Source organism: Asparagus officinalis, chromosome 9, assembly GCF_001876935.1.
Source record: "Asparagus officinalis chromosome 9, Aspof.V1, whole genome shotgun sequence".
NCBI classification, from domain to species: domain Eukaryota; kingdom Viridiplantae; phylum Streptophyta; class Magnoliopsida; order Asparagales; family Asparagaceae; genus Asparagus; species Asparagus officinalis.
Window position 1 is genome coordinate 33,404,273 of NC_033802.1, and position 15,478 is coordinate 33,419,750.

The 15,478-nt window shown below is 39.1% G+C and overlaps 2 protein-coding genes across 2 annotated transcripts in view; one reads left to right on the plus strand and one right to left on the minus strand.

Annotated features, from left to right (window-relative positions):
- The window catches only part of LOC109823766 (3-hydroxyacyl-[acyl-carrier-protein] dehydratase FabZ-like), an 8,465-nt gene extending 7,445 nt beyond the window's left edge, over window positions 1-1,020 (minus strand). The window contains exons 1-3 of the mRNA XM_020390139.1: window positions 607-1,020; window positions 325-385; window positions 78-222 (exon numbers count right to left, since the gene is read on the minus strand). Coding sequence (XP_020245728.1) covers window positions 78-222; window positions 325-385; window positions 607-817 — 417 coding nt within the window. The 5' untranslated portion in view covers window positions 818-1,020. The remainder of the gene's footprint in view (window positions 1-77; window positions 223-324; window positions 386-606) is intronic.
- On the plus strand, window positions 13,709-15,083 carry LOC109823351. Its single transcript, XM_020389631.1, has 5 exons — window positions 13,709-13,974; window positions 14,155-14,451; window positions 14,566-14,623; window positions 14,693-14,796; window positions 15,014-15,083. The coding sequence occupies exons 1-5, from the start codon at window positions 13,709-13,711 to the stop codon at window positions 15,081-15,083; spliced, it is 795 nt and encodes a 264-aa protein (XP_020245220.1).

The window sequence follows — 15,478 nt, forward strand, 5'->3', positions numbered from 1 at the left end:
AAGAGTTATGATGCGCAAACCCCATTTTTTATTTTATAAAAAAACAGAATACTAAACACTCAGGAAAGTAAATTTACCTCAACCATGAGAACACCAGGCATAATAGGTCTCTCAGGAAAATGACCCGGAAAAAAGTTGTCATTTATAGTAACGTTCTTGATTCCGACCGCTGTAACACCTGCCTCATACTCAATCACCCTATCCACTAAAAGGAACGGAAACCTGAACTCCAAAACCAAAACAAAATTCAATCAAAATTGCATAATTAAACCTCCAATCGACCACATACTCCAAAATTATAACAAGAACAGAAATTCCTCTCACCGGTGTGGCAAGATCTCGCGGATCTGGTTGATGTCCATAATCGAGGGGAACGGCGGGAACTCTACAGATTACGTGAGCAGAAGAATAAAAAGTATCAGTAAAGAAAATGAAGGGAAAATGAAGGGTTCCTCCAATATTGGTCCTTCAATCTCACATCTTTCTACTACTACTACTGACAGCAAATTTTAATGGTTGGAGACAAAATTCAAACTTTATAAAGATTTCAGCGACTAACATCGAGGGAAAAAACCTAGGTTTAGTGAGAAGGGGTATAGAGCTTACGCTTCTCGATCGGAATCTTCTCCTCGACGGTGACAGCGCCATCGGAGGAGCTGCTCCGAGATATGGAGATGGAGAATTTAGGGTTTGAGGGAGAGATTGCGGATCGAGAGGGAGGGAGGAGGGGGAGAGCGGAGCGAGGGCGAGAGAGGGAGAAGGTTGAGTTGGGAGGGGTAAGAGAGAGGAGAGATCTCGCCATGGCTGTGGACTCCATTGAAGAGCGTGTGCGTGTGTGTGTGTGTGTGCGTGTTTGTGTGTGTTTGTGGGGAATTTGAAGAGGGGAGAAGAGCTCAGAGTGGGCGGAGGAATCGATAGAGTCGGGCGTTCGGCTGTGTTGGTAACGTTGGCTGGGATTTTAATGGGAGGAGGGCGGACGCATCGAAGTATCCGGTTGGATCACTCCCTACTTTGTTTCGAAATAGGAGGGGTAAACTTTTCAAAAAAAAGAAAAAGAAATAGGAGGGGTTAATTGCGCTAGAATGACCTATGGTTTCTTTTTCTTTTTTTTTTCTACTTAAAACTTGTAAGTGATCGTACTTGAACGACTAATACTATTTTTTCGTTAAAAAAGTTGATGCCGTTATATATTTCTCATAAAGACCACCCCCCAAATCCTCTATGCTATATGAGTGTATAAATGAGGAGTTCATTTGCAATTTAGACAATAGTAGAAAATAGCCTAATTCATCATCTTCTCTAAAATTATAATGCACTGAGCGCTTTAGCGACTTAGATCTCAGTTTGGATGGTACATTGACTCAATTCAAAGTGGAAGAAGGAGAAATTTGTACAATTTGCCTAGAGTTTAGGGCTAAGGTTTCATGTGTAAGTTAAATTTCTCAAATATTTTCCTCCTTCTTAGCCCCCCCCCACCCCACCCCCACCCCCACCCCCACCCAAATGCTTGATGTTCGGGCTTTGAACTTTTGAGCTCTCTTCATGGTTTTCTTGCATTGAATTGAGGAGGGACAATGTAAAAATGTTAGCTTTAGATCTAATTTGGGGGAGGAAGTAGAAGAAGATAACATAATTGTAGTTGGTTGTAAATTAATGGCATTTCAGAGGTAATAAAATGACCTAATAGTGTCACATGATCCCTCACATATGAATATTCCCAGCATCTTTTAACTGAACGTTAACATTTTAAACTTCTCCCTTGTCCTCCATTCCTCCACTTTCCTTTTGCAAATTCACTAAGGGAAGCAAGCACATGCAGGGTTGTCAAGCATAGGCTTGGTGGTTATGTTTCTGTGAATAGTTATTTGATACTTTGCATTCCACTTGTAGTTAATATTTCCAATACGAAGTTCGATTTTTGGAGGTGCTGAGTTAGGAATGTAGATGTTTGGATCGTGATTATTGCTCATTACTTGTTTGATGAAATGACTCGTAGAACTTTGGTTTCATAGAATATTATGATTGCAGTTTATGACCAAGAAATGAATGAATAAAAGCGGATGAGCCCTTTTGGTGTTAATAGGTTCTTTGACCACTCATCTCTTAAAGAGTCAACTCACTTGTAGATAGAGCCTAAGTGATTCTATCATTCAAAAGTTTTTTGAGAAATGCTATTTGGGCTCAATGGAGCTAGGGTTTCCCTTATAAAGAAAGACACTCTACCTTTTTTTCTCTTTACATTTATTGCTATTTGTCCTTGCCTTCCTCTAATGGGATGTGTTTTATCTAGTTGATGTTAGACTCTATTGTATATTAATTTCTACTTGTGTTCGACTCTATTGTATATTAACTTTACTCATTGCATGTTAAGTTTGTATAGCCCATATTTCACACCGGTCATGATAGGATATGCTTGGTGTCATATATTTTGAAACTTCTTTTCTTTCACATATCCTACATTGTTTCTTTTGCCCTTTTATCTCCTCCAAGCGAGGCGGTGCATAATGGAGATAAGCTTGGACCAAAGAACATTTGAATTCTTTCTTATTAGGACTTTTGCAAAGATACCAGAAGGAACATAATGATCACACAACACCATGAGCAAGTAATTCCCAAATGAAGTGGTAATTAATTTCCATATATCGAGAGCTAGCATGAAGATCGGATTGACTGTCGTACATAATGCTAAAAATATTGTCACAAGTAATCTTAGAGGTGACAATAAAGTGAGACCTTGCTTGTTGATGTCAGATGCTTAACAGTGGAATTTTATGATTGATTTTGAAGAGCTTAGGGTCCTTTGATCTCTTTTGATGGTTGATTCCCTGATAGAAAGAGAGTCCTGCACATATGCAATATGTTAGAGGATCGGACTTGAGTTCTTTAGTGATTCCTCCGACGATCAAGTTAGTTATGATCTAAAAGTGAGAAAGGAACTAAAATAGTTCTCTCTAAATGTGTAGAAATTATCTACCTTCATGCAATAGGCAACACGCCTATTTATCGTGGAATCTGAAAGGTGTCTGCGTAATCTTGGCCGAGTCCATGCAGTCGTCTTAGTCAACTGGTACTATATAGTTGTTGGTATCAGGTGATCCGAGTCATCCCCATATTTATTATGGCTACGACAGAGGGGCTGTGGTGTTAGTGCACTCCGATGAGTCATTATGACTCCAAAGGGAAATACAATGATGCCTTTGACTTTGTATTTAATGTTATGGTGGCTGGCTGTCGGCGAGGTAAGGTTTCCTTTCATCTCAGCTTTTCAAGGAGGCTGAGAAAAGATGCCTTTCGATCTGACCACTTGGATGAGAGGGCTTCTCGACTCGATCCACTGAATGACAATGTACGGAGCTGGTTTCAGCAGTAAGGTCCGAGTGAGGACGCCTTTTGACTCATCTTTCTAGGAATGAGCCAAGTGATAGCATCCTTTGGCTCGACCAGCATAGAGTTAGGTCAAATCAGTGTATAGTTAATCTAAGACATGTGCTATCTCCTGGAATGGGATTAACACTTGATCATTTCTAAGGCACAACACTGGCCCTTTTTGCTCGAACTCTGACGATCGAGTCCTAGTGAAATTGAATTGTTGTCTGTCAAGTTTCAAAGGCAAAATTATGAGGGGTCATTGATGGGTCGCTATTGACACAATGTTTCGACATCAGAAAAAATTGTGTGAATGCATCGCCTCGGTTCCTGAATGGAGATTGCATGCTAGTGCTAGTTAAAGCAAATGGCGCTTTGCTTACCAAGCGGTCGCCTCAATTTTTGGGAGTCCTTACAGTCGTTCTTTGATAATTGAGCCAACCATTCACATCGACTTCTTTGCCTATATATACACCTGTTCTTTCAAGGGGTTAGTTTACTTCTTTGCCACGTGTTGACTTCTTTGCCTATATATACATATGTTCTTTCAAGGGGTTAGTTTACTTACTTTCAAAATCCTAGAGTTTTCTCCACAGTTTTCTGAGCAATTTCAATCATCTTCAGTCCTTTCTACGGCAAGTAGTGGCATCTTTAGTTTTTGCCACCATTGGTTGGAATGAAACTCAGATCAACTTGCTTAGAAAATTCCACTTCAAGGTGCATTCGATGATGCTTGAATAAAATTATGACAGATTTGACATACCCCATGGTTTTCCTCTGTCGGCATTGGAGAAAATGCAAGCTGTATATGATCACGACGGCAACATCGCTCCAGTGTATATCAAGTACTTGGAGTATGGTTTGCACCTTCCGCTTCATCCTTTCCTCTACCAAACTTTGAATGTTTTAGGGGTATCTCCATCACAGATCAAATTGAACTTCATAGCTACGCTGGTGGGGTTCATTGTCATCTGCTATCGGGTGGGAGTCGAATCGACTCTGAGGATCCTTGGCCATCTGATCAGCGTCAAGGTTAGCAAGGCCAAGGGCCACTTTTATTTCCAGAACTTGGGTAGTTTGAAGGTGATTTCCAACCCTCTCAAGTTAAACAGAGATTGGTAAGAGAAATTCATGTTGGTATTCCATGCCGATGCGATCTTGGCATGTTCAGCCTGGCTCGAGATTAATAAGGAAATTTTGAGGCCGGGTTTTCTTTCGAACGAGGAGAAATGTGAGCTAAACAAGATCCAAGCCTACACTAGGTCTTGGCAGAGTGAGAACTTATTCAACTTCTCAGTATTTCGGGTTGTTGGCAGCTCCGGAACTCCACCGACTGAAGAGGATAAAGCTTGAGCAGTAGTATTAGTGCTACAGTGGGAGGAGCCTAAATCATCTAAGGCGGGACCCCCAGCAAGGCCCTAGAAGTGCCTATGGTATGATTTAGCCCCAAAGGAAGCCAAGGAGATTGTAGCGAATATGGGTGAGATTGCGGCTTGGCTTGCTGGGCTAAGTTATACTACTGCTAAGACCAAGAGGTCTGAGAAGAAAAGAAGGCTGAGAAATATGGGCAACTGAGGCCCATTTGGGAGTGTTGAATATCTAAAAGAGTAGGTTGGAGCTATAATAGAGGTGGATACACCCTGTTCTACATAGAGGGGCATGACGAGTTAGCTATCAAGCAAGACCCTTATCCCCCAGGAAGCTGTAGAAGAAGACGCTTCTGATGTTCCCACCTAGAGGCTTCTCTGGTCATGCCTTCGAATGTCATCATTGTCAATGAACGAGTCCCTACAAGAGAAAAGGGGACCGAGATCATCACGACCAAGCCCAATAGGGTCAAGGCTCAAGTGGAGGGGGAGGCATCTCCTGCTCATGAAGAGAGGTTTGCGTAGCCCTTCCTCCACTGCATCGATGAACTCCTTTTGGATGTATGGACCGAGTTAAGGATGCTTCTGATGGGGTCACCAGAGGTCAGCCCTCAGTATGATAAGGAGCATCCAGAAGAGCATCGATTTGTTCCTAGGCGACATCTCAATAAAATATCATTAGTCTTGGAATCGAGGATAACTCAGGCCAGGGCTCTAGAGTAGTTCACACTGCCCCGTGACAATGAAATCCTCTTAGCCATGCTATATTATGGCCTCCATCAGACCCTCAAGAGTTACATGCTTTGAGGGGCTTTAGTAGAGCAGGAACTGTATGCTCGATTCGATCATGTACGATCTATACCCCAAGCTTCAAGAAGAATTTGAAGTTCAGAAAGTTGCTTGTGAGGTAGCCGATTTGGCTGCTAGTGAGGACGAGTTGTTGGCCTAGAGGAGAAGCTAGAGTAAGTGAGGAAGGGAGTTAGAGATGCGAGATGACAAAATTAAGGGCTTGCTTAGTACAATCAGCCAGAAGTCATCTTATATCAATAACCTCCATTAGGACCTCCGTCATCTCGATTATGAACTTCATGAGCGAGATGATAAAATAAAGTACCTAACAAAAGAGGTTGAGGTTGAGAGGCGGGAAAACTCTAGCAATCTCGACTAGCTCATGAGAATGCTAAGGATCTAAGGGATCATTTGAAGGAGGAGCTCATGAGAAGCTGAGGCAAGAGTTCAAGCGACATCGTGAGTCATCTTGTCTAGAGAAGTAGTAGATACAATGTCGCCTCGATGATTTAGACTCAGAAGGTTATCACTATTGGATCATTTAGGAGTATTGCTAGGGTGCCCTTGGGAACATAGAGGTGGCGCTGACATGTATGGTCGGATTCGACTTCATAAGGGTAGAGCTTCCTTCTGATCTCAAGCTTCATCCTGAGCAATTCCACTATCCTCCGTGAATGGCTAACTTCCTTAGTACTTTGCAGGAGATAGAAAAGAGAGGAGGAGGACGTATTTTCAAGGTTGAGAATGGAGATGAGAATGATGAAGAGGCGGTTCAAGGAACAGGTGGGAACCTGGCTCATGATAGTTGGGTGACCTGGCCCGAAGAGGAGGGGAACTAAGTGGTCAGGTCTAAGTCTTAGCCGTCTCCTTTGCCGACTTCTACTACTGCCATGCCTCCAGTCTCGAGTTCTACTATGGCTCCTAGTATCGCTCTGGTCCCTTGTCCTGCACAAGCTTCAGCCTTGGCCTTAGATCCGGGTTCGACCCTCGATCTAAGTCTGGCTCCTCAGAAACATTAGTGTGTGTATATATATATGTGTGTGTGTGTGTCTATGTGTGTTGTGTGTGCGTGTGTGTATTAAATACTTTTGTATTGTAAGTACTTTGAATATGCTAATGGAAAAAGGTTCACTTTTGTCAATTTGAATTGTGTACCTTTGAGATTACATTCTTATATGTTTAAGTATCTACAATTTTCTTTGACCGGGTATAACTTCGTCTTTAAATTTTAAGGGCATTTTGAGTGGATGCCAATGCTTTGAGAAACTCTTAGGTCGAGATGACTTGGCTTCGTGCCTTGGTTTTATTTTGAAAGGATACCAATGTCTTACGAGTTGGAGTCAATCAAGTTGGAGATGTGCCTTAGGTTTATTCTCGAAGATATACCAAGGTCTTTGAGCTGAAGATGATGACAAGGTCTTTGAGTTGACGACATGCCTTGGTTTTATCCCAAAAGGGTACCAAGGTCTTACGTGTTGGAGTCAACCAAGCTGGAGACATACATTGGTTTTATTCCAAAAGGATACCAATGTCTTACGTGTTGGAGTCGATCAAGTTGGGGACAACTCAACCTTGTACCTTGGGCATACCTGAAACGACACCAAGGTCTTGAGTACATGCCAAAAGCTTATTCATGAAGATGATACCAAGGTCTTTATAGTACTGCAAAATATGGCATATTAGGATATTGAAAATATCCATTTATAAACATTAGTTTTGTAGTGACATTAATTAAGATGAAATCTGTAATTTGTTCCTCTTGAGTTTATCGCTTAGATTGGCCTCCAAGAAGAGGAGCATCAAAGCACAGAGGAGAGTGAGGGGAATCCAGTTAAAAACTTGTTTCATGAAAGAAGTGAACTGTTGGTGAAGAGAATTAGAAACTCTTCATGCAGATTCATCTAGTTAGGCCTGAGCGATAACCTGTATTAGGCATATCTTCAATACGAGGAACCAAGGACTAGTTTGGGTGATTTGAATCAGCTATCTTGTACAAAGAAGAAGAGGAGGCACCACGGTGGGCATCAAATTGTTGATGTTAGATGCTTAACAATGGGATTTTAGAACTAATTTTGAAGAGCTTAGAGTCCCTTGATCTCTTTTGAAGGCTAATCTCCTAATAGGAAGAGAGTCCTGCGCATATGCAACCGGTTAGAGAACTGAACTTGGGTTCTCTGGTGATTCCTCTAACGATCAAGTTAGTTATGATCTAAAGGGGAAAATGAACTAATATAGTTCTTTGTAAATGTGAAAAAATTACATACCCTCATGCAATAGGCGATGTGCATATTTATAGTATAATCTAAAGGGTGTTTGCATAATCTTGGCCAAGTCCACACAGTCAGCTTAGTCAGTTGGTACTGCAGCATATGGTGATCCGAGTCATCCTTATATTTATTGTAGCTACGACAGAGGGATTGTGGTGTTAGCGCGCTCCAATGAGTCATTATGACTCCAGGGGAGATGCAATGATGGCTTTGACTTTACATTTAATGCTATGGTGGCTAGCTATCAACGATGTATGACTGTCTTTCGTCTCGACTTTTCGAGGAGGCCAAGAAAAGACGCCTTTATATTTGGCCTCTTGGATGAGAGGGCTTCTCGATTCAATCCACTGAATGACAATGCACAAAGTTGGTTTAAGTAGTAGAGTCCGAGTGAGGACGCCTTTCGACTCATTCTTGTCGGAAGGTGCTGAGTGATGTCATCCTTTGGCTCAACCTCTATGGTGTCAGGTTGGTGTATAATTAATTTAGGACACATGTCATCTCCTAGGATGGGATTAATACTTGGTTATTTCTATGGTACAACATCTCTCTTTGAACAAATTCAGTGCTAGATCTTGAGGCAGTACGTTGTTTCTTTGTAGTTTAGGAGTCTAGATTCAAGAAAAACACAAGCTTCTATTGGCAATTGTCCATCATCAGGTCACATGCCTGCCCAATATGCATTATAAAAGCCTAGAAGAGTGTTGTTGGTAGATGGACAAAAAGAAAGACCATGTTGCATTTGATGTAACGGAGGATTCCTTTGAATGTCTAGAGATGAGTAGTTCGAGGATTCTACATGAATTGACAGTTCTTTTATCTAAATTCAATGAATTTATTTTTATTATTTTCTGGAGTAATAACTGGACATCTTGGTTAATCCACATGAAGGTGTATGCTTCTCCGTGGATTCAAGACTTCTTCCTATTACTCTTTTGAAGATGAAGTAGAGCCCTCATCCTTTTGGAAAGAGATACTTCTTGATATTGGTGAAGTACCTCTTTCCGTGCTCATCATTAACTCGTATTGCTCCTTTGCTTGGCGTGCTATAGGTCCTAAGACCATTTCTTCCTCAATTTTTTCCTATAACTCCTTTTCTTTAAACACTAGATGTGGGAGATAAAGAATAACATGGTCTTTTATAATCATTTTCCCATTATTGTAATGTAGTGCTTCAAAGAATTCGATTACAGACATTTCTTTTTCTTCTTCAAGATCATATACCTTTTCAATGAAAGGAATATGTTTGAAATGTGGCTCCCTTACCAATGGATCAAGCCTCTAATTTTGGTAGGATGGTAAATATTTTAGCAGATTATGTTCTTCCCATATTGTTCATATGGTGAACTCAAATACTCGTTGAAATTTACCAGTCTCTTCAAGTACTTGACAGCATATATCAGGAATGAATGACTTATACTCTTCTGGTCTAGTTTTGTTGACATATAGCTTGTGTAATAGACCCTTTTTAATGTGTTCTTTATGTAAGGGTATAAGCTCAAAACTAGCTGATACCTTAGGGCGATCATATTGATTTAATATAACTTGTGAAGCTAACTTGAATAAGAACTTATTCCATCATCGTTTAGCTTCTCAAAATAGGATAGCATTGCCTGATCATCAATCAAGTTGCGTTGATAATTGTTGTACCTGTCTTTTAATTTTCTTTGTGTCTGATATTTTGAAATATCAAACTTAAAATAATTGACAAGTTCAATAAAGTCATCAATTTTGGTGACTGCTAGATCCTTGATTTTAATTTCCTCTAGAATCGATCTTAGATTTCTAGAGCTTGAACTTAGAGAATCTTGCATCTGTTCTCTTTGGTTTCTCATTGCCTTGGACATTATCAAGGTTAATTTGCTAATAAGGTTTTCCACAATGCTTTTGCATCTGTGGTATCTTTTTAGCCATGCCTGGAGAGGAAATCAGCACCAATGTTAGTGAATCTAGGAATATATCGAACTTTATAAATATATATAGTTCTCTAATTCCATAAACCATCTAATTCTGCACACATTCTTCCCAATTAAAGAATTTATCTTAGCTTGATTATCCAGTTCAATAATGAACTTGGATGACAATAAATATATTTTTAAGGAATTAATAGTATTTTTGATAGCTAATAATTCCTTATCATATGTAGCATAATTTTTCTCTAGACCTTTAAATTTTCCAAAGCAATATACACATATTTCTGGGTCTAATTGGTTGATCTTTACCCTTGATCCAGGCTCTGATACCAATCTGGAGTGGGGGTGTTTGGATGAAAGTGCAAACAAAATTCCATCCCCATATGTATCTGAGGCATCAGTTTGTATAACTAATGTATCCCCAGATTGTGGCTGATAAATAATTTTTTTTCTTTATTTCCTCTTTGATGTTGGCAATTTCTTGTAATTGCTCATCACTGAGTGTAATTTTAATTTTATCTGTGTCCCATTAGGTCATGCCTTTATTATTTATTTCTTTATATGTCTTCTCTTCTTCAGTAAGTTTATTCTGAATTGAAGAAATTTTCTCAAAGAGATTGAGTATATACCTTCTAGTATAATTTAGTAAGATCAAAAGCTTTGTAGATCTTTTAGAGTTCCAAAATTATCTTTGAACTCTTTGATCTTTGTGATAATGTGGTCTTGAAATTCAATGCGACAACTTGAATAGAATTTTGGAAATAGGAAATTTCTTCTGGTCAGGAAGAAGTTTAAATTTAATAACATATTTATCGATGGTAATAGGAAACCAATGATGTATGTTATTATTCCCAATAATAATAACTTCCATATGATCATTTTCCATGACATAGGCGGAAAGTGACATAGGAACTTCCCTCTTATCAATGTGTTTTCAAAGATAAAAGGGATATTTTTGACCTTTTGAGAAAGACCATGTTGCATTTGATGTAGCGGAGGATTCCTTTAAATGTCTAGAGATGAGTAGTTCAAGGATTCTATACATGAATTAACAATTGTAGCAAAAATAATATTTGGTATAGAAATAATGAGATATTGTAGTCCACCAACTACTATGATAAAAATGACATCTTTGAGAGTAGTGTTCAATCATTTCTTTTGAATTTATTTTCTTTAAACATGAAAGTATGAATTGGTTTACAAGTGAAGTCATGCAAATCAAATGTAACAATTTCTAGTCATTTCAGCACTGATCTAATTTAAATAATTTGTTGCACTCAGTAGATTTTCGAATTATTCGTCACAAGCTTGTAGGCTCGAAAAGTGATGATCTGTAGTCTGTGAGCACATATATATTAGTTTCTAATAAGATTGTAACTACTAGTCAGGAGTATGATAAGTATCAATTATTTCTGAACTATCTTCCTTAGGAACGCCTATTACCTAACTTTGTAACTTCCATGTTATTCATACCTAAGTCGCTGCTTATCAAACTAATTTATTTTGGAAACATAATTGTCCGTATTATTTTACTAACACAGTGATCCTGACTGCAGGAATGTGATGAATCATTCTATCTCCCTTAGAAACATATATCCATGTTTTCTACTTCCATGTTACCGTTCGTACCTAACTCATTTATTATTGAGATGATTTATCCTTGAAATAGTGATATATAAAAGTATTAGTTTCCATTGATATTTTTTAATAAAAATAAGCATTTATCGAATCATGATACTATCACAAATTTATGCCAAAAATATTGGGATACCGAATCACGTGCATCGTAAGGGTACCAACTAATACAAACAGAGATTGTCAAATATCAATTTACACTCAGGACATGGCCCTTCGGAACAAGACTCGTCGAACAAAGCCCCCCTAAGATAGGCCCAATTTGTTTCGTGAAAGTGAACATTGAGTTGCAACTTAATCTCGCCCCACACACACACACAAAATCCAAAGTGTCAATGTAAGTAAACCACCTTATAATTTCAATTTGTACCTATGAGGTGGCTAATTGCAACACAAATCCACTTTAATGATGATTTATGCTGTCAAATTCAGAGGTGGTGCAGCATTGCTGTATTTTTAAGGTAGTTTCAGTAGGAAAAAACCCCTTCGTATGTTCCTTTCAGCTTCATGCAAACAAAATGCTGATGTATTAAGCTTAGATGGGTTGATTGTGAACAGTAATATAACTTGATGAACATGGGAAGAAAGTATGTAAACCCGTAAACCTATGCATTTGGTTGATTATTATACTCACTTAGGAAAATTAAGAAAATTTTTACTAGATCATTACAAAGTTTTCGAGAGAGGCTATGTATCATGACAAACCTTAAGATAAACTAATATTTATCACATGAGAGTGCAGAAAGATATTGAGAATACAAATAACACGGAGATGTATGTAGTTCAACTTATAACTTAAGGAAAAATGCTTCCAGCCCCCAAAACACAAGAAAACGTGCTTCCCCCACCCCCCAAGACTTTTTCAACGGGTGCTTTGCCCCCAAAATGCTCCACGATTTTCTTCTAGCCCCCAAAACGAATCCTCAGGCGTAACTCCGTTTAAACCCCTCACGAAATGCCCAAAATATCCTTCGTAGCCTGTGTTCGTCGCCCTCTCACGTCGGAAACATGGCGTTTCGACTGTAGGCATTAAATGGTGATTAGAATGCCCTTTTTTTTAGGGTGGGGGGCTGGGGGGGGATTCCCATTTCCTTCTAAAATTATCACCAGATATATTCCCCTTCCAGCCGTAATAAAATCGTTGAGTTCCTCCCCATTCTATTACACCAACTAATCTGTTCCTTCCACTTAATTCTCCTCAATAAAAGCCTCTTCGATTCTTCAACTACTCCCTATAATAAAATGGCGGATGGATCTCTTCTATGCGTGGTAACGAAGGCAAAAAGCAACAAAAATGGTGACAATGTATTCTTCGTTGTCAAAGAGAATACAGAAATAATCAGCTTGAATTATCAAGTATCGAAAAGACTTAAAATACCAATGCAATCTCTTTCACTGAAGTTCATATGCGAAAGGGAAAAGAAATTCAGTATTTCAGCAATCTCTTTCACTGAAGTTCATATGCGAAAGGGAAAAGAAATTCAGTATTTCAATTGACAATAACGATGACTTAAATTTGATGAAAGGGAAAAGAAATTCAGTATTTCAATTGACAATAACGATGACTTAAATTTGATGTTCGAGTATTGTCGGCGTAATGGATTTGCAAACGCGAATTTGTATGCTACCTCCGCTGGGGAATCCTCAACTTTGCAGAACACGCAGACTATGCCGGAAAATGTGTAGGAATCACACTCCAGATTTCCTTATGAGTTCACTGATAGGTTTTGTCATTAGTTGTTAACCTTATGCATTGGTTGCTTAGGTGATGAGTTGGTTGTCCAGGTTAAGTTAAGGATTGGTTATTAAGGTTATTTGTTCGCTGTTACGTATACTAGTTGGTTGCTATGATGAGGTGTTTGATGTTAAGTATATGCATTTGTTGTTAAGGTCACGAGTCTGTCCTTAAGTATAAGGGTTAGTTGTTAAGGATATGTGTTGGTTGTTACGTTTATGAGTTCGTTGTTAAGGTTATCAGTTCATTGCTGAGGCTATGTATTTTTATTACTACTTCAGGACAATACTGACAGAAAATTCACGGTGCACAGATACCACATTCACTCAAACCTGTAATGATGAGTGTATTCCTAATGACAACCCCACCGGCGACTCGATCATGCTGCTGGAAAACATGCTTAACCACCAAACAAATATCCCAACCGAGTGGCACACCTCCATACGTAAAGTTGGTCAGAAATTTGATAGTGCTGCTGAAGTTAGATTAACTCTTTAATACTATTCAATTGCTAAACGGTTCGAGTATGATTTTTAGCACAATGAACAAAGGCGCATAAGAGTCTATTGCCGATTCAAGCACACACATGGTTGCCCTTGGATGTTGTTTGCTTCCCCACTCAGAAATTTGTCTATCATGTCTACAAAGAATTTCAAATCTACCCACATCTGCGGTCAACATGGAGCAAATGCTGGTAACTCAAGGGCATCAAGGAAGTTCATTGCTAGCCAAATACAAGTTGTTTTGAAGGTTAGGCCAGATCTTCGTGCAGTTAATATCAAGAACGACATGCTCTCTAATTTTGTCATCAAGATTAACTATAGTAAAGCGTGGTGGGGCAAGGAGACAACTCAACAGGACCTGTTCGGTGACGATGATGAGACTTATGATTCTCTGAGATTGTTCGTTCTTTTTTATTCTTCTGAAATCACTCTTACGTTTTGGTTGCTAACTATACGTATTAGTTGTTAAAGTTGTTGGTTCGTCGTTAAGTATATGTGTTGGTTGTTAAGTTTGAAGATCAGTTATTATGGTTATGAATCCATTGCTAAATTTATTGCTTTGTTGTTGTATTCATGTAGGTATGAATCCATGGAGCATGCAACTAATCTAGGGAGTCGTGTTGTTATTGATGCTGATGACGGGAGGTTCAGGCGATTGTTCATTAGTTATAATACCTGTATTGAAGGGTTCATTGCTGGGTGCAGGCCTCTATTGTTTTTGGATGGGACATTTATTAAAGATCGCTACAGAAGCATACTACTTAGTGCCACTGGGTATGATGGCAACCAGGGACTATTTCCCCTTGCTTATTGCGTATGCGACCCGGAGAATGAGGTTAACTGGAAATGGTTCTTACAAGGATTATGGACATTACTGTATGATAGGAAAAATCCTTACTAACCTCCACATCAATTGGTAATAATTTCCAACGCCGACAAGGGTATTAGGGCAGCAACCGAGGAATTCTTTCCAGATGCATTCCATTCAAGGTGTGTTCTGCATCTAGTCAAGAATTACAAAAAAACGATGAAGGATTTTGGGCACAAGGTAAATGTCACGACTACGCTGGGCGAGCTGTTATAATCTGCGGCTTATAAGTTCATAATTTCTGAATAGGATGATGACATGAAAGAATTGATAGCGATCGATCACAGGACTTACGTCACTGTAATGGAATACTCCCCGGAGAGATGGGCGAACGCGTATTTTCCTGGTATAAGGTAAGATAGCTTGGTTTCAACGTTATTTTGTTACAGCACCGTTATAGTTGTTTAGGTTAGATTTAGCCTACAGTTTTCTGTTAAGGTTAGATTTTTATTATTATGACTAGAATTATTCTGCTAGGGTTTTGTTGTTAAGTTTAGAATTTTGTAGTTAAGGTTAGGACTTTAATGTTTAGGTTATGGTTTTTGTTAATGTTAGTGTTTTGTTGTTAAGGTACAGCCATGTTACTTCAAACGTTGCTGAGTCCTTCAACAGTTGGATGAGAAAGGCACGATTGTTGTGAATCTTACCTTTGGTTGAGACCATACAGAAGTAAATAATGGAGCGCATGCATGAAAGGAGGCTAGTGGGTCAGAAATGGTATGGATACTTATGCCCAGAAGCGGAGATGGTGCTGTGCGATAATATTCAGCATGATAGCTGCTTGGCGATTAAACATTCGACGGAAGATATTGTGGTGGTCGAGTCTAATAAAACTTGCCGTGTGGATTTGAAGATTCGAACATGTTCTTGCAGAACCTGGGACATCACCCGCATTCCTTGCAAACATGCGCGCGCTGCAATTACATGGATGGGATGATAAATTTATCAATATTATGATTACTACATGACTGTTGACGTATTCAGAGCAAGTTATACACCGATCATCTTTCCCATCTCAGATTACGAGAAGCGTTT

Coding starts and splice junctions, on each gene's coding strand:
- LOC109823351 (XM_020389631.1), top strand. CDS start 13,709: ATGTCTACAAAGAATTTCAAATCTACCCACATCTGCGGTCAACATGGA. Junction 14,624..14,692: donor TGAAGGATTTTGGGCACAAG/GTAAATGTCACG, acceptor ATTTCTGAATAG/GATGATGACATGAAAGAATT. Junction 14,797..15,013: donor GCGTATTTTCCTGGTATAAG/GTAAGATAGCTT, acceptor TTTGTTGTTAAG/GTACAGCCATGTTACTTCAA.